Raw genomic sequence first — 24,097 nt, 5'->3', positions numbered from 1 at the left:
ACTGATTGATAGCTCAAATGAAACTCTACTATTCAAAATAATACTGCTCTTGCTCGCTAGATAGCGTCTTAGTCGAAACTGCTTGACAACTCAAATCAAACTGAATTCCAGCGCCTCTACAATTGCCGCCTTTTATACTCTTTGATTTCATCGTTCGCATCTTCTAGGCGCTTCCAGAATCTACTAGTCCAGCAGCTCCAATTGCACGATTTTATAGTTTTTTCTCATTGTATACTTTCAGGAGTATCTCAGATATATGCATGTGTTTGTGCATTGACTCTCCGCTGCTCGTATACGTACATGGTACATATGTGTAGACGCAATTATTGTTTCGTTTATTTAGATACATAATGATTGTTCTATGGATGTGAATTCACGTCACTGCTTAGCATCGGCTTAGAGACGATAGCATCGCTCAGTGCTGCTAACATTCGTTACAATACGAAACAACAGGTTTGACTCACTTATTTACTTTGACTTCCCCTATTCATGATATTTGGCATATCTTTATTAATTTTTCAATGCCAACCCTAATAATAATTTTTCCTCCAAAAATATCATGAGTTTTAGGTCTAAGTATAATAAGAATCAGGTAAAATAACAGTTGCAATAAATATTGAAAGTGCTATAACTTCTTTGTTTATTATTTTAGTAATATGGTTTCAAAGCAACATTTTCTTGAATTTTTAAGAACTTTCGGGGGGGGGGGGTAAAACTTTGTTAGCTGACCTAATCATGTGAAAAGAACTTCTCAGCTTAAAAGGACATTAAACGGAAATGTGAAGCTTCTCAAGGCCAAAATATTGACATATCAATTTTAAAAATCGGACATCAAATAACCAAGTTACAACGAAAAAACCGTTTCGGCTGTATTTCGAAGGACCAAAAAAAAAAAAATAAAAAACAAAAATTTTCCGAAACCCTCTCAACATAATCTTTAAATTTAGGGGTGGACATTGGCAACTTTTTTTTTCGACCCAGTCTAATGTATATGCATGTAAAAAACACAGCTTACACATGCCATAAAAATGGGGTGCTTGAACCTGTTGGCCTCTCCCCATAAATGCGGCCCTGAAAATAACAAAATACATGTGAGTGCGTACGTGAATGTTTGTAAATGCATATCAATAACAGCTCGGACACATAAGCAGTTTTTCATATAGATGAGTTTAACGCATGCTTATGCATTATGAGTAGATTGCATGTATTTTTATGGAGAATGGTAGAATGAGCGACACTAGCGCCATCTGATATTGAGAAGTAGCCATATCCCCATATTTGTTCCAAGCAAATCATAAGAAGAAGAATTTGACATTTGTTTTGGCTAAGGGTGTTGGTACACTTTGCAAGTGAAATTATTTTTCCCACTGGTTGGTAAATTTTCTAACATTTTTCACAATTAAAAACTGCAATATAACAATCGAATACGACACAAAATATGTTAGCAAGTATTTTTGTTGTATAGGGAGAATGTTTACAACAGTGTGAATCGGCAAGGCGTCATAAACTTCAATTGCTAAGTCTGAAGTTACTTCATATTTACAAACGCAAAATCTTGGTTGGTTGTGACGATGTTATTGGAATGCATTGTGTTAAACGCATCTATATGAAAAATGTCATTGTGTCACCGCCTTAAGTGTGTTGTACTGCGCATATACAGACAATGGGATACGGAAATTGGCCGCTAGACGTATCGCAAGGATTCGCAATCAATTTTACACATTTACCAACTACAGTGCAAAGTGAACGTCAGTAGGTGAAGTAGAGGCTATTGAGATTCTATTACTTAGAATAAATAAAAACATAAAAAAAAAGTATTGAAAGTGCCGCTAGGTGTAAAGTATGATTGAGATGGAAAAATAACTGTAACAGGAGCATTTAAAAAGTAAATATAAATTGAAAACCAAAACGATAATTTAAGAATATGATTAACTCAAAGTTGTACTTAACGCAGAAAAGTGTTAAAAATGTTAAAACGCAAACATATTTTGTAGGGCCCCTCTTAAAAAAATCTGTAATTCAAACACTTTATTAAAACTTGAACTAATTTTTGTAAGAGTGAAATTTGCCATGCATCGATTTTTTGAAAAGATGAATGCAATTTTATCTTAAAACAACAACGCAGCTTTGAATCACAAGCACAACAACAAAGCTTATAAAAGAAATAAACAATTTTAACTTTTTATACATACTTATGGTTGTACATATTGCACATGTTTAAAATAGATTGCGCGCCGTAAGTCAAAGCAGCGAGGTCGGCGCCCAAAAACTCGAAACTACGCTTCAATTCAATTTCCACCCTCCCAAGTACATAAACGCTCATCGATCTTGACTATGACGAATGCAGTGCATTTGAGGTGTGTCGTTGTAGGTAGCATTGCAGTTAATGGACACTACTTTAGAAAAAAGAATTATGTCTGTTTATTAGATTTAAATTGGATTAATATATAAATAGTTTTAGGGAATTGTTAATACAGGATTTTTATTATATGTACATAGGTATGTATACACACATTATATTATTATTATATATTTAGGTTTAAAATAAATATTATGGCTATCAGCTGAGGTATATATTTACATATGAATGTAGGATGCTTTGAGTAGCCAATTAATTTCATACAGTTCAAATTACCCGCTCCAACTAAGTCAAAGGTTACAATTGAGGGGTGGAAGCAACAAATAAATAAATATATACATATGAATGTGATTCATATTTGAACAAATCGATATTACTGTTCAAGTACACATTTGCTTTATCTACACTGTACATACATTTGTAAATTCAAACAAATGTATGCAACAGTACTCCAAAACTAAATCCCAATAATCAATTGAGGGTGTAACCTATAAACTTTATTATGGCACTTAATTAGAGATTGAATTCACTACCTCCTACAAAAAAAAATTTAGTAATTTTGGCGCGAATATTATTCGGGGAGTATTAGGTTAAATTTTTGGGTAGCTACTTTTAGTTTTCCTACAAATTGAGGGGATGTTGTTGTTGTTGTAGCATTTAATTGTCGGGATCTTAAGTGTTTGTTCCAATTCTTCCGAAAATTACTTCCTTTACTTTATTTAAATTTGAACATTTGTATATATTTTATAGCTTAAGGGGGTGTACGTTAATAACTGCATTTATATTATAAAACCAAAATACTAGGTAAAAATTACTTCAAATATGTTTGCTAAGCTGCAGGTTTTCAACTTTCTTTAAATAGCTATGTCGTCGATGGCCTCATTGTTTAAAGCTTTTAATTGGCATTTACAAAGATATGCTACAATACGTTTTTCAGCTTTAGTGCGGTTTGATGTATCCATACCATCAAGCAAAGTTTCAATGCGTTTGATATAAGATGATGATGAGGCTGTAGCCGTAGTATGATATAACTCAATGTCTGGTTTTTTTGTATCCATACTAATGGACTGCTCCTCCATAGCTTCTTGCAGTGGATCATCTTCGCTTGCCGAGTGCTCAACAAACTGTTCTGCTTCCATTTCACTCCAACTACTTTTCGTATTCTCTGCAACACTTTTTGTGCTGTGTGAGCTAAATTTAAATAAATATTTAACCAATACAAATTCATGCATGCTACTTAATTTTGTTTGTTTACGTTTCGTGCATTTTACCTATGCAATCTAATATGTCCTTCAAGAAATTTCATTTTATCCCATAAATGCCAGTTAGAACCTTTAATATTTCTGGCACCGCCAGCTTTACGTTGCATTTCTTGTGCCTTTTGTAATTCACGTCGATATCGGTCTCGCAAGTTCTTCCATCGTGAAACACAGAACCTTGCTGCAATATTTGTTAGAGATAAAGATATTTTTATATTCGTGGTAATTCTATACGAGACCATAACTATATCCGCGCAAAACACTTATGTTAACAATTTTTTTAGTGGGTACTACAACATTACAACAACCACATGAAAATCGCCAACTTCAACTGCAAATATCTCCGGACAGATACAATTTTTATTTTCCGCCTTCGGATTGTTGTCATCAATACGCGACTTTTGACACCTCTCTTTGGACGCGTATTAGCAGTGTCCTGATGTCGTATAGAATTGCCCTATTCATTTCTAATATATGTTACTATATATACACTTGCCTTCCGCACCTAACGACGATGCAATACTTCGCCAAAGTTCCGTTTTCTTCTTCATTAGATCGTAGGGTGAGTTCCGAACTTCTTTCTCATAGAGCAAAGGATTTGCTCGCACCAAGTCCACAAGTTTCGTATCGTAATCTGATGCCATTATGTGTCTTAAATAAATAACACATTTCTAGCAAAGAACAAAATATATCCACAGCAGGAGACAAAGGACGTGCACCAAATTGGTAAATAAATCACGAACAGCGTAACAGAACAAATGTCAGTCAAGCCAATAGCATTGCCAGGTAGTTCCTTTTTTTTATAATAATTCAAAATAGTTCCTACCCTACAAGACACTTTTGGGTAGATACATTTCGAATTGACAAATCTAGCCCAACACAAGTGAACATGCGATTTTCTTTCTCCCTATGTATTGGCATGCGTGTGTTTAGTTTTAGTACAATTTTTGGGTTCATATGGGGACCACTTCGGTATCAATTCGCCTTATGGCTACAAAAACAATTATCTCCGTATCATAGCATTGTTTTCACCACCATTCTGATATTGTCTCTATATAGTTTTGGCATAGTTTCGATTCTATTTCATCATTGATTATTTTAAAATAATTTGGAAAGCATTTTGGGCTTGGTTTTGAAATCATTCCAGGTCTGTTCAATGTCTGAATCATTACGGTGCTATCTCCGTACATTTAGGGGTTATTTGGTTTTTGTTTTAGTTTCTCTACAACTTCGAAGTCTCCTACACCGAAAAATTTGGAAAAAAAAATGCTCAAACCTCTGCAAAATATCGCAATATTATCTCAAAATTTTTGGAAGTTTACTAGATAAATAGAGCTCAGATTCAGGTTCAGCATGTAGAAATAAATGATTTCCATAAGTTTGGCTGGATCAGCTGTTTCATATGGATATGGATACGTCAACTTTGCCAGGGCTTTTAAGGGTCAACCACAATTACTGTTGTAAATGTATGCGCGAAACATCGATATTTGAGGCATGAATTGGAGCTATGAATAAATATAAAAAAAAGTAAGCCGCGATAACCTCCGAAAAAATTGTTGGTCAAGCCGCTTTTCCAATTTGCGTCGTGCTTCTTTTAATTTTTCCCACAATTTGGCGTAAGTAGGCCCTACTTATTTTATGCCGACTCCGAACGGCATCTGCAAGGCAGATAAGTTTTCACTGAGAGCTTTTTATGGCGGAGAGTGCTTGCCAAATACTGCCGAGGGGTAACCTCGCTAGAAAAATGTCCTTCTAATTGAAAAAACTTGTTTCAAAAATTTTGATGTTACCTTTCCTGGGGCATGAACGCATGATCTTCGGTGTAGTAGGCAGAGCACACTACTATCACACCACGCCGGCCGCAGCTATGAAAGCAAGCCAGTATTAATGCTTTGTACTACTTTTGTATCAATATGTTTGTATTTAAGCCGAATGCATTCAAAAGCACTAAAAAACATGTATACATCCATACGTATGTTTCATACGTATGAAAGCACTATCCCAGAATTGATCAAAAGTAGTTGATTACAATTACAATAAAAATAAAATTGGTATGATAAAAGATGGGCCGACTTGAAGCCATCAACTTCGATTATTACACGCACAATTTTTACCGGTTTGACAAAACCTCACCATCCTGAAAATTGTAGTCGTAACAGTACAATAGCGTCATATCCTCCTGAGCCAAGCGGTGGCCGTCGTAATTAGTCCTCTATATATTCCAAGTTTATTGCTACAAGTTGTCCAGTCTCTAATCAGATATTCATATCCCGGAGTTCTTTTCGAAAAAAAAACTTTTTTTTCGGAAAACTAATAAATTTTTCAAGCCAATAAAGAAAAATCCAACAGTCCTTAATTATCTATATACGGGCAGACAAAATTCAGAAAAGTGTATTTTTATAAACATACGCTCATTGATAGAACATGCATATTTCATGCAAGCATAAAACTTTTTCCACTCGGTAGCAGTGAATTGTTCATACTTTTCCACTAATATACCACGCGTTCTTTTTGTATAAATAAATATGTTTAGAGTTAAAGAAATATGAATCTTACGTACTTTTTCATGCATTTGGCATACATATGTACCTCCTGTATGCATACAATTTATTTCAACTGGGAGTAAATTCAATAATTCAATGAAAAGAAATATATACATTTTTTTAAATTTTCGCATGAAGTAACAGTGTCCATGTATATTCAAACCGAACATTTATTTAATTACTAGCTTTACCCGACGTACGTTGTAACGCCCGAGATCGAATGAATGTTGCGTTATTTGTTCTGTTTTGATCGTTGATAATTTAGTTTATTGTTCTGTAAAATTAATTGAATTTTGTACGCATATTTGGTGAAATTTTCGTTCAAAACATGTTATTCTTGTATTTTATTATAATGCAAGTGGGTACACAATATTTTTAAGTTTTTCCTTCAAATTTTTTAGCGTTCCAACTCTAGAGCAAGCAACATATAGCTGGCCATGGGAGAAGCACGGACTCTAAATTCAATCCTGCCACAGTAAGCGATTGTCCTTGTGCTTTTTTGATTATAATTGTAAAAGCAAGGCGTACAGGAAACTGTTAGAGCTTAAAATTGAATTGCAAATATGTAGGAATCATTAGGATCCGTGGTTTGAGCACATCTTCACCTTGGCTTTTACCGCTGATGATTGTTGCTTCGATTACATTCGGCATTAATTTCATAACGCAATGTCTGGTTCCATTGCATAATTTTGGTGGGTCTAAATTGCGAAGAAGCATGATTGGTGAGCCAATTTTCAAAGTTAATATATGCGCAGGCATTCCAGGTGCTTCTAAAGAGTTTAGAAATTCAATTGGATAATTTACAATTTGATCTTCATCTGTAATTGTTTCGATCGATTTATATTTCGTCACTTCACCAGGAATTTGGTTTTGAATGCGATCATTGATTTTGTTAAAATTATCATTTTTGAGCTAAGATAGCTCGTTCGCATAGCCAAAAAAAAAAGAAAAATAAATTTAAATTTTAAATTAATTTCGAAATATGATACCTTCGTCTTGATCGAAGAAACCTACAGCCGAAATTTTGTGATTATGTGAAGTGTTGGAAATACGTTTCCATAGCGATCACACACACATAATTTGATTTATATATATTGTAAAGAATTTCGGGAAACTCTTATTTCCAACCTTCTACTAACGTTCGTATCGCTAAACTGTTGAATAAATAACTCCAATATTCAATAATGCAAAATGGTCTTTATTAGAATACTTCACAATAACACTTATACTTCGCAACTGATAGCGTGCTTAATTCAAACTGATTGCTGCTTACTCAGCTTTCGCTCTTTTTATACTCCCTGCTGTTTCGATCGCATACTTCTAGGCGTTTCTTCTGCTAGAATTTTCTACTTGGTTACCAGCTATAAACTTACCAGCTATAAACTACAGATGCACGTTTATAGCCCCTCACAAAGCTATATGCGCGTGTATATGTGAGTAATACTTCCACCGATGATTGCATACTTTTGTGGGTATCTCAGATATATGCATGTGTTTGTGCGTATCTCTACGCTGCTTGTATGTACATATGTGTAGACATAATGATTGATTTAATAATAATAATAATGTAAATACAAGTGACTGCGTAGTATCGGCTTAGAGATGATAGTATCCCTTAGTGTTGCAAATATTCGTCACAATATATAGATCTAGATAGACTGAAGCTAACAGATTTTTTCAACGACGGCAGATTACTACACGTCCAAAGGAATAACAGCCAAACTCAACAATGCAGTCAAACTTTAAGTGTTAAAATAACCTAAGCTTGTACGGCAGCCATAGTTCTGAAAAATTCCATTTGTAGGGAAGGTGCCACGCCCCTTTTTCCCAACTCCACATCTTACTGGAGGTGTTAGGGCTTAACGTCATATAGCTCCTTACCAATTTTCATTATCCTACCATTACTACATCCAGAGATATGCAGTATGATATATTCCATTTGTATGGGAGGTGCCACGCCCCTTTTTCCCAATTCCGCATTTTCTTGGTGGTGTTAGGGATTGACCACATATAACTCCTTTCTGAATTTCCATGTTCTGGCACGTATATCTTCAGAGTTATGCAGTACCAAAGATTCCCTTTGTATGGGAGGTACCACGCCCCTTTTATATATATCGAAATTGTTTTAAGTCTTAAACCTTCGTGTTGATCGAAGGAACCTATAGCCAAAATTTGGTGATGATTGAAGTGTGGGAAATATGTTTCCATAGCGAGCGAGCACACACTCAGAATTTGATTTTTATATACATATATAGATTGACTATTCCATGCATTCGTCTTCTTATTGACGAGCTCAAACCCAACTCGAATTAATTTCTGGTATTTTAAAACCATTGCAGTACATGTCGAGGTTATTCTTTTGTTAATTGTAATTAAAGCCATACCCCCATACGCGCAATTACAGAAAGGACACTCGCATTTGTTCCCACCCCTTTCTTTACCACCCTTCAAGCAGTAAGCACACACAAACACACACTTCATGAAATGTTTGCGCGCTGGTGTTGCTTTGGTCTTTGCCCAAAATTGTATACGAATTATTGATTTATCGATTCGCTTCCTCTTAGGTTGATTAATCTCAGTAGTTTTACTTTAATAATGAATGGTTTATAATGCGCAAATCTTTTCCAAAATAAAATTATAACTGCGGACTTTACTACACTATAAGGCCATTCATGAACCGTTGAAATTATTAAATATTTCGACGTCAGTGATTTCAATTGAACAGCCAGGAAAACAAAAAAGCCATCTTGCGAAAGCTTGGTTGACAGCACATACCTAGACATGGCAGCAGAAAATTATCATCTTAAATGGGACTCTCATTTGTCCTATCTAAATTCATCGATTGCTACACTTTACAAGTAAGTCTCTTGGATGCACTTGAGTATGTTTGATAAGATTGCTGATAAACATTTTTTGATTTTTTAGAAACGAAAAGTTTGCCGATGTTGTACTTTACTCCAGCTCGACCAGTAGTGGCGGCAATGGCAATAGCTCCGATGGTGGCATACCAACTGTGGGTATTTCAGCGCACAAATTTATACTCAGCTCTTGCAGTCAGGTAAGCAATAATAATATAAAATAAACATTTGAACATATACATATATATGTAGGTAGATAGTACAAGTGGTATTTTTCGGACCATGAAATCAGTCTATACAAATTTGACAGATATACTTGGATAAGAGCAACTTTCAACTTTAGACAGATGAGATTAGTTCCAACCTTGATATTTTTAATATCCACCAGCGGGTTAGGGGGTCAGAATATACCCGCGGTAGGTATGCCTGTCGTAAGAGGTGACTAAAATACCAGATTCAAGGGGCTGTGTAGCGTAGTGTTTCACTAACAGACGAGGCTCTGGCGACCCCAAGCTCCGCATGGAACTTAGGGTGGGGAGGGAGGGATGGCCACATAAATCGTTCCCGAGATGGTCGGGCTAGCACCTTAATGGTCTTGTATTACCGGAGCGTACGGGATCTGTATCCGGCAAAGGACCATCACATTGATAATACTCCCCAAAGCCCTCGGGGAGCAACCTTATCGCTACAACAACAACAACAACAACATATTTTTAATATTTAGTTCTAAGCATGATATATCAAAGTATGACCGGAGAGTCTTTGGTAGATCATAAATCAGAGGCTATATATCAGCTAAGGCTGTGTAACTCTGTGCGGTGTTGAGTTATAGAGTTGACACCTGGGGTGGAGTTACTGGCGCTGACACACAATTTCGTGAATCCGTGGCGCAGTACCACTTGACTGGCATACGATCTTTTTGAGCTGACAACACATCAACTCACATCACTTACGACTAATAAAAGCTTTAAAAAGCTATCGATATCAATTGACATCTTTTTCTGGTGCACAAGCTGAATTACTAGCACCACTGTCGTCAATTCAGTGCCGCCGGTAGCGCCAATAGCATCAAACCACTCAAATATCATTCGACTCCATAGCGCAAGCAACGCTAATTCACTGAGTTCACACCGGCTTTGGCGTTGGTGTCATGGTATCAACACCACCAAAAAAGCACCAGAAACTTGTACAAATACAATTTTAAATATTACAATTAAGCACAGAAGCTGGCAGTTACAAAAGACACTCGTTTCGCTGAAGTCATCTTATTGGGCAGTTGGGAAGATTGTGTTTCCAATCTTGCCCTACTTCAACACTTAAGTTAGCATAGTTTTAATATATTTGCTCTCGAATGCAATGAATTCCGATTAGCACAGTAGAAGGAATCACAAAAGGGCACATCCAATGTGTTGGGAGGTCGGAAAGGACATTTTTCCAGTACCACCACTCCAGCTCCTATGTAGGAAAAATTATTTCTAGTATATAATCGTTCTGCTGTCGGAAAGCTCTAAATTTCGATCAACATTGCTCCGTCATGGTGTCATGAACATGATAACGGGGCATGCTCTCATTCAGAAGCAAATCAAAGCCGCCAAAATGGAAAAAGCTGGGTCTTCTTAAAACGCAGATAAGGGCGATATTTAAGCTGGCAAAAATTGTAGAAAGTATGACGTGCCTCGTCCCAGCACGTATAGGGATAAGTTGGGAACCCCTAAACAGGAAATAAGCAAAATAAAGAGTGTCTCATAGAAAATTACATGATAATAAGTGACAGTTGACGCGGAGAAACGACAAGCAGCTCGATGTCCAAAACCAGCAGAAAGTCGTATAAACGCCTAGGCACCTTTTAAGAAGACACTGTAGCATATTCGCTTGAGCATTAACTGTTGCTTAAAATGTTATGTACATACATATGTTCAGTTTTGGTATTTGAATGGACATCGTGGGATATCTAGTTTTTAGTTTTTATACCCAGCTGTACTTGTACAACTTTGATTGGATAACAGTTGGTTCTACAGGTATAAAGGAAGGAAAAAATAACGAAATCGGTTAAGGACCACGCCCATTTTTATATAAAAGATTTTTAAAAGGGTCGTGGACGAATAAAATAAGCTATATCTTTGAAAAAAAGAGCTTTATAACAATGGTATTTCATTTCCCAAGTGTATTTATAACAATAAATAGGAAAACTTAAAACTAAAAATAAAATTAAAGAAAAAAAAATTTTTTTTTAAATAAGCTTTTATTATTGGTCAATAAAATTAACTAAAAAATGTAAAGAAATATAACACTTTATAAGTTCATTGTAACCTTTAACGATAATTAGGCTTTTTCGTCTGCGACAAAAAAATTCCATATTGTATAAATCTTATAAAATAAAGTCGCTAAATGCTATGTGTGCACATAACTTCACACAGAATACTCCGATTTTAAAACGGTTTTTTGCATTTGAAAGCTTAGCTACGTGAGATGGTACAGTTAATATAATTTGAAGATATATATTATAGGGGCGTGGCAAATTTCCAAAATGTAGCAAAAAATCATAAAATTTTTGTTTACACAGCTATAACTCATAAACGGATGGATGGATTTCAAAAATTCTACTTTTCAGTAAAACTTTGAAATATTTACCTTCGATCTGCATCAAAAAAAATACTTGATTCCTTTCTTATATCAGCCAAATTGTTTAAACAAAAGTAACATTTTTATCAAAAAATGCGTATGTGTGTTTGTTCGCTGTGAACTGTCCGCGCTAATTGCTTATGAGTGAGGCTTGATGCGACACATACATACGTACATATATAGCATTCGCTGCGTTATTTAACTTCGGGCGTAGGTTTATAGGTATGTATGGATGTACATATATATGTATTTTCATATCATATGAGCTTGACATATGTAGGTATACAAAAAATAAATGTAAGGCGCGATAACCTCCGAAGAGATCTAGGGCCGAGCTTCTCTTCCACTTCCAATTTGCGTCGTGCTCCTATTGATTTTCCCTACAAATCGGTCGGACGGGACCTACATGTTTTATGCCGACTCCGAACGGCATCTGCAAGGCAGATGAGTTTTCACTAAGAGCTTTTCATGGCAGAAATACACCCGGAGCGCTTGCAAAACACTGCCGAGTGGCGACCCCGCTTAGAAAAATTTTCTTCTAATTGAAAAACCTTATTTCTAAAATTTTGATGTTCCTTTGCCCAGGGTGTCAACCCAGGGCATACGGTGTGGTAGGCGGAGCACGCTACCATCACACCACGGTGGCCGCCAATAACATAAAAATTGACGTAGGTATGTACATACATATTTATGCAACATAAATGGTTAATTGTTAATGCAACATTAATGGTTAAGAATGCATACATCTATTGAAAAATAATCTTTCGTTAAAAAATATTAAACAGTTCCTTAAAATTTTTCAAAAAAGTTTTATTTTTTGGTATTTTTGCATGTATCACTATCACTACATATTATAAAACACAGTCGCTTTTGCTGTCCCATGTCCCTTTGAATGCTTAAACCTTTAAAACTATGCTACGGATTTTGATGCGCTTTTTTAAATAGATAAAGAGTGATTGAAGAGGAAGGAACGGATGAACATATTTGGCTGAAAATTGGTGGAGGGGTAGCTTAGAACCAGGAGACAGACATAGGCTAATTTTTATCCCGTTCTGGATAGTCTTGGGATCAAAACGTGGGCCTGGGGAATCCTGGGATATGTTTGTACAATATGGGTATCGAATGTAAGCTGTTTATGAGTACTTAAATACGGGGTATTTTACGTACCCGCGGGTAACTAGGGTCTCGAGATATAAGAGAAAACGTGGACGCGGGTACCCCTAGAATGTGTGTGTAATATGGATATCAAATGAAAGGGTTTGCTGAGAGCTTTAAAGTAATTTTCATTGTGATATTCGATTTAGTCGCATCAACCTGGCAAAACTGATAAATGTGCATGCGAAGCCGAAATAAAGACATGAATTAATAATACCCACATAACTATTTCAATACGTCCTATTCGATTTGCCTGGCAATAAGGGATGAAGAAGAATGGGAAAAACTTTAGAGAAGAGAAAAGAGGGAAAGAGAAGGATACTGAGAAGGAGATAGAGTGAGACGAAAATAGAGAGAGATGAAGCGAAAAGACGGAGGGATGAGTGAATAAAAGGATTAAGAAAAAGTGTGGACAGGGGGGGGGGGGGGGCAGAGTTAGACGGAAAAAGCTTATTAAAATGTATGGAGATAGACCAAATTTAGGGCAGAACAACGTCTGACGGGTCTGCTAGTAATTATATATTTTTAACATTAAAACTTTACACCTAAATTATTAAATCTTACAGTTTATATCACAGTCCTAATTGTTGTAATAAAAAGCGTGTTAAATTTTGATGATATAATTAAGAACATTTAGGACCTCCTTTTCTAGCTATCACAATGTAACACGCTTTTATTAGAACAATTAGGACTGTGATATAAACTGTAAGATTTAATAATTTAGGTGTAAAGTTTTAATGTTAAAAATATATAATTATGTACAATATGGAATTTTTTTGTCGGAGACGAAAAAGCCTAATTATCGTTAAAGGTTACAATGAACTTATAAAGTGTTATATTTCTTTACAGTCAATTTATTTTTTACTTTTTAGTTAATTTTATTAACCAATAATAAAAGTTTATTTTTTAAAAAGTTATTCGCTTTAATTTTATGTTTTACTTTTTAGTTCTTTTTATTAACAAGTAATAGAAGCTTGTTCTTAGAAAAGCCTTTTTCTTAAATTTAATTTAAATATGAATTTTTTTTAATTTTTAGTAGGGTAAAATATTGTTTAAATTAGTTATGTAATCTTTACTTAGTTATTTGTAACGTTTCTCATCCTAGCCATTTCTTTTAATGCATCAACATTACAAGGTTTCTTCGAAGTCAACTTTGAACAGTCAAGTTCTTCTATTCGAGTGTTAACTAACTTAAAATCATATTTTATTGTGACTTTGCCTATGTGGCGTTCAGTTTACAACTACACATTGCAGATCTCTGCTCTGTTCCATCGCCAAAAATCTGTAAAAGAAAATCAAGTGCGCAGAAAAGTATGCAACAAAAAGTATGCAACATTTAGCGATAACAGCCTAAATTCTACGTTTGTTGCATACACAAACAAAGCGAAGTTACCTGCGTTCTTGAGGACTTAAGGCTCCATTACTGATACTTAGCATAGACTTGACTTGACTTGAGAACTGTCACTTACAGTTCTGTTAAATGAACATTGCGTGTTAATGATTACTTAGCTACTTAGCAACACTTAACTTGACTTGGAGGTCTGTTGAATTTAGATTTTCTATGTAAGTTCTAAGTGACGTTTATGTTTTGAGATGCCATTTGTTTGTTTCTATTTCATTTTGACATTTTGTCATACAAATTGACATTTATTTAAAAATAAATTTCAACGCTGATTATGATGCCAGATTTTATGCGCCAAGTGGACTATAATCGTGGCTAAGTTGCCAAGTTTACGCCAAGTCAAGTCAAGTCTATGCTAAGTATCAGTAATGGGGGCTTTAGGCTTTTATTCCCTTGTGAATACAAATCTTTACCGATAACTTTGTTATCGATTAATTCATCGAATTCTTGCAAAGTAATATTGCATTGTCATCGGAGTTATACATGTGTGCAAAACTTCAGCTCAACCGGACACCGGGAAGTGTATCAAATTTAACTTGCAAGATTTGATTACAGACAACAGCGAAGTGAAAGTAAATAAAAGCTTATAAAAATGGGGGTGGCACCGCCCACTTGTGATAAAATCAATTTTACAAATATAATTAATCATAAATCAAAAATCGTTAAAGCTATCGTAACAAAATTCGAAGGTTGCCTTTGCTATAGGGAATGCTTTGAAGAAAAATTAACGAAATCGGTTAAGGACCACTCCCACTTTTATAAAAAAGATTTTTAAAAGGGTCGTGGACGAATAAAATAAGCTATATCATTGGAAAAAAGGGCTTTATATCAATGGTATTTCATTTCCCAAGTGGATTTATAACAATAAATAGGGAAAACTTCAAAATTAAAAAAATGGGCATGGCACCGCCCCTTTTATGACTAAGCAATTTTCTGTTTCGGGAGCCATAACTCGAAGAAAAATTTACAGATCATAATAAAATTGGGTACACAAATTTTCCCTATAGCAGGAAATATTTCTAGAAATGGACGAGATCGGTTAAAGATCACGCAGACTTTAAAAGGGTCGTAGACGAAAATAATAAGTTAAATCTTAGCGATAGTTTTGTACTAATCGTATTTTGTGCCGTTATAGCAAGAAATGAGAAAATTTTGAAAAAATGGGCGTGGCACTGCCTATTTCTTACAATGCATTTCTCAACGTTTCTGGAGCCATAACTCGATGAAAATTTTAGTGTTTAACAGGAAGTATTTTCAGGAAAAATGGAGTAAATCGGTTAAATCGCCTTCTTTGTTATAAAAGATTTTGTAAAAGTGCGTAGATGCAGGTAATAAGCTATTTCTAGTAAAAGTTGGAAACTTTCATTAATAACCCTGCCCTTTTTTTGTAATAACGCTTTTTAGTACAATGGCACTTGTGTGCTTATGTTTATTGTTCTGTTATATATTTATTTTAAAATAAACAGTAGGGAAATCCCCATATCTGAAGGAAAACTGCATTATTACCCGCTCAAGGTGATTGGTGTTAGCCTCTGTATCCTTTTTGCTTCTTTTAAACGAAAATTAGTTCAGAATAGAACCATATGTATATGTATTATTGCGCAGTCTTGCAACACTATTAAGCACACAAAACAAACAACAACAGCATTTCAAGTGTACAGCTGGGTATATAATGTTCGGTTTCATCCGAACTTAGACTTCCTTACTTGTATATTCTGGTTTTGTAAAATATCTCGGAAAACAGAAACCGCCTGCAATTGGACTCAGTTCGTTGCAAAGACTTCAAAAAGCAGTTGGCTGATGTCTGGCACTGAATTGCTTTAAATCGCTCCGGCCTGAGTGTTTAAGCAGTCCCAACCTTATTTTTTGTTTGTATTTTCAGTTTTTCGCAACAATGTTCGAAACAGCGCCTATCTCTTCCCCAAATGGTGTGCTCTACGTAGTGCTTCCGCCAGATCTAAGTCATCGCGCTATTCAAATTTTAGTACAGTACATGTATAGCGGTGAGGCAACAGTTGCTAACGATATACTTAACGAGGTTTTGCGTGGTGGTGAAATATTGAAAATACGTGGTTTATGTCGTACCTCTTCTTCGTCTAGTTCGCAAAACCCAATACATCGAGGCGAATCACTTATAACCAATGGTGGTGGATCGCATTATATTCAAAATGCAGCTAATCGACAACAATCATTACCATCAATTTCACATTCGCATATTCCCAGTGCACATTCGAGTGATATGTACGTTATTAACAAAAGTCGAACGCGCTACCCAATGGAACATTTATCACATGCTACAACCCATCCGTCGCAAACACTCGCACATCATGTACAGCCAGTACATAGTCAGTTTCGTGGGTTGGGCGCTTCTGTTTTACCCAAGGACAGCCCAGTTATTGTTAAATCACCAAAATTATCACAACTTGGATTGCTCTCAGCGGTTGCCGCTTCGAGTAGTAAACATCAATCTGGAGCAGGCATAACCGTTAACAAAGAGGTAGCTATAGATCCCGAGGAAAAGTGTTGCTATCAACTAAATAATGTACCAGTGAGTACTTCCTTGTGTAACGAAATTGGCTGCTCAGGTGGCTGCCCTATGTCGGTTGACGAAGATCAAAAAAAACGACGACAACGAAATCAAAACGATGAAACTAATCGTACGACTGTTGTAGAGCAACAATTAGAACGAGAATATTCAGAACGGCCTGGCCCACCGCCTGATGAACAGGATCAACGTGAAGATATCGAAATGGTCAATTATGATAAACATACACATTTGGGTTGCGGTAGTGGAGGCATCACTGATGAAAGAGGTGCGTATTGTAATAATAAGTTAAGACTAGTTTTTAAATGACTTGAGTTTGTTTCATTGGTTTTTGAATATGGGTGAAAGTTTCTCAAGTGGGCCATCCGAAAATTTTAATGTCTCAATTTATGTTGCAAACACACTCTTTCGACAGGATTTGTACTCATTTTCATGCGCCAAATGATGAATATATGTGGCTCATCTATGCTTGAAATGTATTCTAAGCAAAGATATGTAAATACATACTTCTTTACGGGAACGTTCTATTATTCATAAATTAGCAAAAAAATTTTTCCATAGAAATAGCTTGGCACATGAATAAAGCGCGTCAAAATCTCTCGAAATAGCGTATTTGCAACAAAAATGGAGGCCTAAGAATTTTCGGGTGGTTCATTCGAGAAACTTTCACCCATATGCTTTTAACTCCCAACAGGACTGGTGACATATTCTAAGAACACAGCTTACGTTCAACATCCCCTAGGTGGATCAGCCTGCAGCCAATATCTCTGAGCTACAAGTGCTCGCCCATTTTAGAGTAATATCAAGGGGTAATATGAGCTCCGCACCTCGCCGTATACTGCGTGAATAAAATAATAAAATAGATTAACTCGTAAAAACGACTAGTGGTTCAAATGCTTAGATAACTTATATGAGTATTTCTAATGGGCCAACTGCCTGCGAGGTGAAAAAAAAATCGCAAAGATAGTTGATGACTTTGTAGTCATTATCGAGTAGTCATTTCAGCTGGTGCGGTTAGTTATGATACATACAGGTAAACAATATAGACGATACTCTTTTTTGGTCTAAACTGTTTGGTTCTGAAGTCAACTGATGCTTGTCGACCCTTCAAGAACTGTGCATCTTCGATATTTTAAGGAAGACTGACATGGTTGATATTGGTTAAACCGTGATCATTGTCTCCCTATCACTGTTGTCAGTTCGAAGCGCAATAACTACGAATTTTTTTCATAAAGACCTTTAGCAGTTATATGCAATGCTTATACTTACGTACCGAACTTAGGCGATGTAGAAGAAAGAGCCAAAACTTAGACATAATTTGCCATTTTACAGTTTCAGCTCCTTCAAGGGTCATTCTTACCTACAGAAAATAATAAAAAAAGACATTTGATATTGTAATTCAAAAATTATGAATAACTAGCTTTACCAGACGTACGTTGTAACGCCCGAGATCGAATGAATGTTGCGTTATTTTTTCTTTTTTTTTTGTTGATAATTTAGTTTACTGTTCTGTAAATTGAATTGAATTTTGTACGCATATTTGGTGAAATTTTCATTTAAAACATTTTATTATTTCATTTCATTTCATTTTGTATCTTATTGTAATGCAAGTGGGTGCACAATATTTTTGGTTTTTTCGTTCGGTGCAAAGATAAACAAATTTTTTGGTGTTTCAACTCTAGAGCAAACAACTATAGCTGGCTAAATTTAATCCTGCAACAGTAAGCGATTTTCCTTGTGCTTTGTTGATTGTAATTGCAAAAGCAAGGCGTACAGGAAACTGGAAGCACTTAAAATTGAATGGCAAATCTGTAGGAATCATTGGGATCCGTGGTATGAGCACATCTTCACCATTCCAGACATTCCAGGTGGTTCTAAAGAGTTTAGAAATTCAATTGGATAATTCACAATTTGATCTTCATCTGTAACTGTGTCGATCGATTTATATTGCGTCACTTCACCAGGAACTTGGTTTTGAATGCGATCATTGGTTTTGTTAACATTATCATTTTTGGGAGCTAAGATTGCTCGCAAAGCCAAACAAATTTTAATTTAAAATTCTTAATTCTGAAATATGAGGAACCTTCGCCTTGATCGAGGAAACCTATAGCCAAAATTTGGTGGTGATAGAAGTGTGGGAAATACGTTTCCATAGCGAACACACACACAGAATTTGATTTATATATATATAGATGTAGATAGACTGAAGCTAACACATTTTTTTACCGACGGCAGATTACTAAACGTCCAAAAGGAATAACAGCCAAACAATGCAGTCAAACTTTAGGTGTTAAAATAACCTAAGTTTATAAGGCAGCCATAGTTGTGAAAAATCTCATTTGTAGGGAAGGTGCTACGCCCCTTTTTTCCCCCATTCCACATTTTACTGGAGGTGTTAGGACTTAACGTCGTATAGCTCCTTACTAATTTTCATTATCGTACCATTACTACATCCGGAGATGAAGTATGATATATTCCATTTGTATGGGAGGTGCCACGCCCACGTTTTTCACAATTTCAAATTTTCTTGGTGGTGTTAGGGATTGACCTCATATAACTCCTCGCTGAATTTCAATGTTCTGGCATGTATACCTTCAGAGTTATGCAGTACCAAAGATTTCAATTGTTTGGGAGGTGCCACGCCCCTTTTATATTTATTTATTTATTATTTAAAGTCGACGACAAACTTGAAATGGTCGACTGCATAATATAAAAGATATATAAATATACAACTCAAAAGTTAAAATTTAAGATATATCGAGATTTCAACAATGTTAAATTACAAACAAAGATATATTATTGAAAATTACAGTTAAATTTCAGAATATAATAATAAGAAATATGAGCAGAAATAAGATCTTATACCGAGATCTTATATTGGCGGAATGCATCAGATTCCGCTCAGCATGATTTCGGAATGCAGTGGATTCCATTGTAATGAGGATACGCCATCACATGACATAAAAAAGTAACATGACTTGTGTTGTTGGAATGCAGCGGATTCCAATCTGCTCGATGCCTGACCCATAAGATTACACTGCCGGAATGCATACGATTCGGGTCAGTGACTCATGAAAAAGCATGTTTTTAACGTTGTTGGAATGCACCAGATTCCAAACAACACAGTACTGCCTTGTTCCTTCTTAATGATACATGTTGATAAATGTTCCACCATCCTTTACGAGATCGTGCCTGTTTTTTACGGAAGAAATAAATGCCGGCATATTAAATTAGCTTGTATTTCTTAGTATAGATAGGCAAGTGTTGCATTACGTATAGTGGCAAAAGTACATTCAAGACTGATACAGCTATACAAGTCATTGTAGTGCGCACCAGATAAGAAGAGGATTATTTTTAGCAAAGTTTCGTCGACAAAGGGGTAAATAAAAAGGAACGTAGTGTCTGGATACTCTAGGGGGAACCGCAAAAAACAAGCGGCTGAGAAGGTCCGCAGAATCAATTTTTCCAATAATGAGCTTATGGATGAAAAATACCCCCAGTAATATTCTCCGATTTTCCAGAGTGGGTAAGTTAATAAGAAGAAGTCTACTTCTGTATGGAGGAAGGTGGAGACTTGAGTCCCAATTAAGGCCGCGCGATGCGAATATAAAAAATTGCTTTTGAGCTGACTCAAGACGCTTTATATGCTTTTGAGAAACAGGGCACCAAACGCATGAGCAATACTCGAGTATTGGACGAACCAGCGATGTGTAAAGAACCTTAGTGAGGTACGGATCATCGAACTCTTTAGCCCATCTATTAAAAAATCGAAGTACACCCAACGCTTTGTTGGAAATAGATGAAATATGTATGTTAAAATTCAGTTTAGGATCAAAAAGGACACCTAGATCATTTGCAATAGATATACGTTCCAAAGGCGTACCATCTATTACATAAGGTTTCAATACTGGCTTCACTGCCATATGCTTACATTTAGAGCAATTTAAAGCTAGTAAATTTGTTGTGCACTAACATTAAAACGAGTCCAAGTCGGCCTGAAGAAGATCCAAGGAACTCAAGTCGGTAGGACAGTAAGTGTAGCAAAATTTTACATCATCCGCACACATTATAGTATGGGAATATAATATTGTCTGTGGAAAGTCATTAATGAAAAGGGTAAAGAGCAAAGGGCCTACATGACTTCCCTGGTGTTACCCCCAGCGGGTTAGGGGGTCAGAATATTCCCGCGGTAGGTATGCCTGTCGTAAGAGGCGACTAAAATACCAGATTCAAGGGGCTGTGTAGCGCAACCCTTCAGATTGTCAGCGCAATATATAGCTTCTCCAAACCCAATTGTCAACCTCACCTATCGGCGGCGAATCCTGTTTCACTAACAGACGAGGCTCTGGCGACCCCAAGCTCCTCATGGAACTTGGCGGTGGGGAGGGAGGGAATGTCCTGAAGGTTTAATGTGGCCACATAAATCGTTCCCGAAATGGTCGGGCGAGCACCTTAATGGTGCTGTGGTACCGGAGCGTACCGGATCTGTATCCGGCAAAGGACCATTACATCGATAACACTCGCCAAAGCATTCAGGGAGCAACCTTATCGCTACAACAACAACACAACAACTTCCCTGGGGTACACCGGAGGAAACTCCGAACGATTCCGGCAGATTGCACTTGAACAGGACTTTTTGGGTCCGGTTAGAAAGATAGCTTTTCAGCCACTTAAAAGGTGAAACGGAAAGCCCAGTAAATCAAGCTTATGAATAAGTAACTTATGGTTGACGGTATCAAATGCTTTGCTGAAGTCCGTGTAGATGACATCCGTTTGCTTAAAAAAATAAATGTAAGGCGCGATAACCTCCGAAGAGATCTAATGCCGAGCTTCTCTTCAATTTGCGTCGTGCTCCTCTTGATTTTCCCTACAAATTGGCCGGACGGGGCCTACATGTTTTATGCCGACTCCGAACGGCATCTGCAAGGCAGATGAGTTTTCACTGAGAGCTTTTCATGGCAGAAATTGCCAAACACTGCCGAGGGGCGACCCCGCTTAGAAAAATTTTCTTCTAATTGAAAAATCTTATTTCTAAAATTTTTGATGTTGCTTTGACCGGGGTGTGAACCCAGGGCATACGGTGTGGTAGGCGGAGCACGCTACCATCACACCACGGTGGCCGCCGTCCGTTTGCTTATATATCCAAACTATTTTTAGCCTAAAACCTTCCTGTTGATCAAAGGAAGCTATAGCCAAAATTTGGTGATGATTGAAGTGTGGGAAATACGTTTCCATAGCGAGCACACAGACACACAGAATTTGATTTTTATATATAAAGATGGTTTCCTATCATTACAGTTCGAGAATACTACCTACCAGAATCCTACGAGCGCACAAACTCAACATCCACGAAAAATAAAAATTCATTCAATCAACACAACGGAACACTAAAAAACATTTCGCCCATAATGAATTCACAAAATTTTGTAACAATAAAGCAAGAACCTGATGACTGGATCACATCCGCAACTGATAGTTTATCTGGTCGGCCAAAGACACCGCTGAGTTCTCCTAAACAACCATTAGATTTTAAAATGCCAGTAGTTGGAACAACGGTTAAACTTGAGGTTAACACACACCCACATAGTCCACCAAATGAACTGGATGTTAGCGCGCAAGAGCCTGGAGACTATGAAACCCATCTAGAATGCGAAAAGTGTAAACAATCTTTTGATGAGCCTAAATCATGGGTTAGTCATTTGGAATCCCATGCTACCAATACAAACACAACAGCAACAACGACCTCAATCGATTCAGGAACGATAAATATGACATGCAATTCAAAGAGCACTAATGGAATTTCCGTGAATGCAGCAACTAGTGGAGGTGACTCATGTGCAAAAGCATATGTACCCAAGAAACGTCGACGGGTATCGGTAAGTCAGCATAGCGCGATGAGTAAGACGGGGCTTAATGAGTGTATTTTTCTTGCAGCAACAGGAGAACAATGCCGGTCATGTGACACTTTGTTGCGACTTGTGCTCAATGTAAATATATTTCTAAGTTCCAAATCCAACATTGGCTGATCTGTTTTTTCTTTCTAATTTATAAACAGATCATTTGATACTCCTGCGGACTGGGTGCGTCACATAAACAACGAACATACCGAAATCGAATTGGCTATGTTCAATAGCAAAAAAGACAACGAACAGAAAAGGTAAAAAAAGGGGTGGCAATTTTGGCTGGTTGAAATGGCGACACTTCTTCGAATCTGTGATTTGACTAAAATAAACGGAGCAACACTGGCGAGGTTTCGAAAGTTTTGTAAGCGGGAGTGAGAGGACTACATCAGTAGCTCATTATTCCGACGTCCTGTAGTTTTGACAACCATAAAAAAATCTCACCCATAAGCCTTAGTTAGAGGAAGAGTAGAAGTTGTATGTTCTTCCTCAGCGGGTTAGGGGATTGGAATACACCCGCATCAGGTATGCTGTCGTAAGAGGCGACTAAACTACCAAATTGATTCAAGGAGTTGTTAACGCAACCCTTGAAAGGGGTTGCCAGCGCAGTTTATAGCTTCTCAAACCCAATTTTGTTTATAATACCTTTCCACGTTGTTGTTGATATTGTAGCGATAAGGACACTCCCCGAAGGCCAAGGCAGTCGGTTCTATGTACCGGAGCGACTCGGGATTTTTCCCGACCAAGGACTGTCATTTCAGTGTGACCCCATTTAATTTGTTTCGTCCCTCCCACAAATTGTCATCCTCCCAGCAGCTCCTTGCAGCAGGACTGCTACATATTCTCTTACTCCGGGAAGGTATCGAACCCAATCCGGGTCCGTCTCCTCACCCCGGTCCTGAGAAATGGTTTTGCTGCATTTGCCAGAAAAGAATCTTTTTAGGACGGTCATACTCTGTTCAGTGTGTCTCGTGCAAGGGATGGTTGCATCGGACAGGTTGTTCTGGGCTTGATCCCAAAACCCGACGTCCACGTAACTTTTACAAATCTTTTGTGGCTCCTTGCTGCTCACGCCCAAGGGCGTCCCGTAGTCTACGCCTAAGCGTATCCCCACTACCTTCCAGCAGCTTCGCTGCTCAGCAAGCCACAACAACTACCCGCTGCTGCTCGCGCCCCACGGCGCCAACAACTCAAACAGCTGATACCACTCATAACTACTACCTTCGTAGTAGAGCTGGTAGCAATGCTGAGCATCAGCCCCTGCCCCCGTCTTCTTCTCCCCCCTCTTTTCTGGCAGCAATCGTTCAGGTCAGGGAAACAGACTCTTAGTCCCTGCCTCCGTTCGCACCGTCTGCCAGCACAGAATATACAGGTTTGCGACATCCGCTCAATGCAGCTCCTGCCTTGGGTGGTGCCACTTTCCTAGATGTTCTGGTCTCCGCGACGGCAACCCC

At 37.1% G+C, this 24,097-nt stretch overlaps 2 protein-coding genes across 5 annotated transcripts in view; one reads left to right on the top strand and one right to left on the bottom strand.

Moving 5' to 3' along the window:
- Positions 1 to 1,620: 1,620 nt before the first annotated feature.
- The window catches only part of LOC137253518 (protein abrupt), a 37,742-nt gene continuing 15,265 nt past the window's right edge, over positions 1,621 to 24,097 (top strand). For 2 of the 4 annotated variants that reach the window (XM_067790596.1, XM_067790593.1), the window contains exons 1-7: positions 1,621 to 1,885; positions 8,827 to 9,019; positions 9,087 to 9,219; positions 16,081 to 17,011; positions 22,042 to 22,619; positions 22,678 to 22,730; positions 22,799 to 22,900. In XM_067790596.1, coding sequence (XP_067646697.1) covers positions 8,943 to 9,019; positions 9,087 to 9,219; positions 16,081 to 17,011; positions 22,042 to 22,619; positions 22,678 to 22,730; positions 22,799 to 22,900 — 1,874 coding nt within the window. In that variant the 5' untranslated portion in view covers positions 1,621 to 1,885; positions 8,827 to 8,942. Of the gene's footprint in view, positions 1,886 to 8,725; positions 9,020 to 9,086; positions 9,220 to 16,080; positions 17,012 to 22,041; positions 22,620 to 22,677; positions 22,731 to 22,798; positions 22,901 to 24,097 lie in introns of all 4 variants that reach the window. The other 2 variants (XM_067790595.1, XM_067790594.1) reach the window with 2 other exon arrangements.
- LOC137251845 (uncharacterized) lies at positions 3,037 to 4,369 on the bottom strand. The gene is made up of 3 exons (XM_067786738.1): positions 4,111 to 4,369; positions 3,631 to 3,795; positions 3,037 to 3,550 (listed from the first exon to the last, which is right to left on the bottom strand). Exons 1-3 carry the CDS (start codon positions 4,260 to 4,262, stop codon positions 3,214 to 3,216), a joined length of 654 nt encoding a protein of 217 aa, XP_067642839.1. The 5' UTR covers positions 4,263 to 4,369; the 3' UTR covers positions 3,037 to 3,213.

This window comes from Eurosta solidaginis, chromosome 5, assembly GCF_040869045.1.
Source record: "Eurosta solidaginis isolate ZX-2024a chromosome 5, ASM4086904v1, whole genome shotgun sequence".
Classification (NCBI taxonomy): domain Eukaryota; kingdom Metazoa; phylum Arthropoda; class Insecta; order Diptera; family Tephritidae; genus Eurosta; species Eurosta solidaginis.
This window is presented reverse-complemented; position numbering and strand designations above follow the sequence as displayed.

Coding starts and splice junctions, on each gene's coding strand:
- LOC137251845 (XM_067786738.1), bottom strand. CDS start 4,262: ATGGCATCAGATTACGATACGAAACTTGTGGACTTGGTGCGAGCAAAT. Junction 3,796..4,110: donor TCGTTAGGTGCGGAAGGCAA/GTGTATATATAG, acceptor TATTGCAGCAAG/GTTCTGTGTTTCACGATGGA. Junction 3,551..3,630: donor GGACATATTAGATTGCATAG/GTAAAATGCACG, acceptor ATTTAAATTTAG/CTCACACAGCACAAAAAGTG.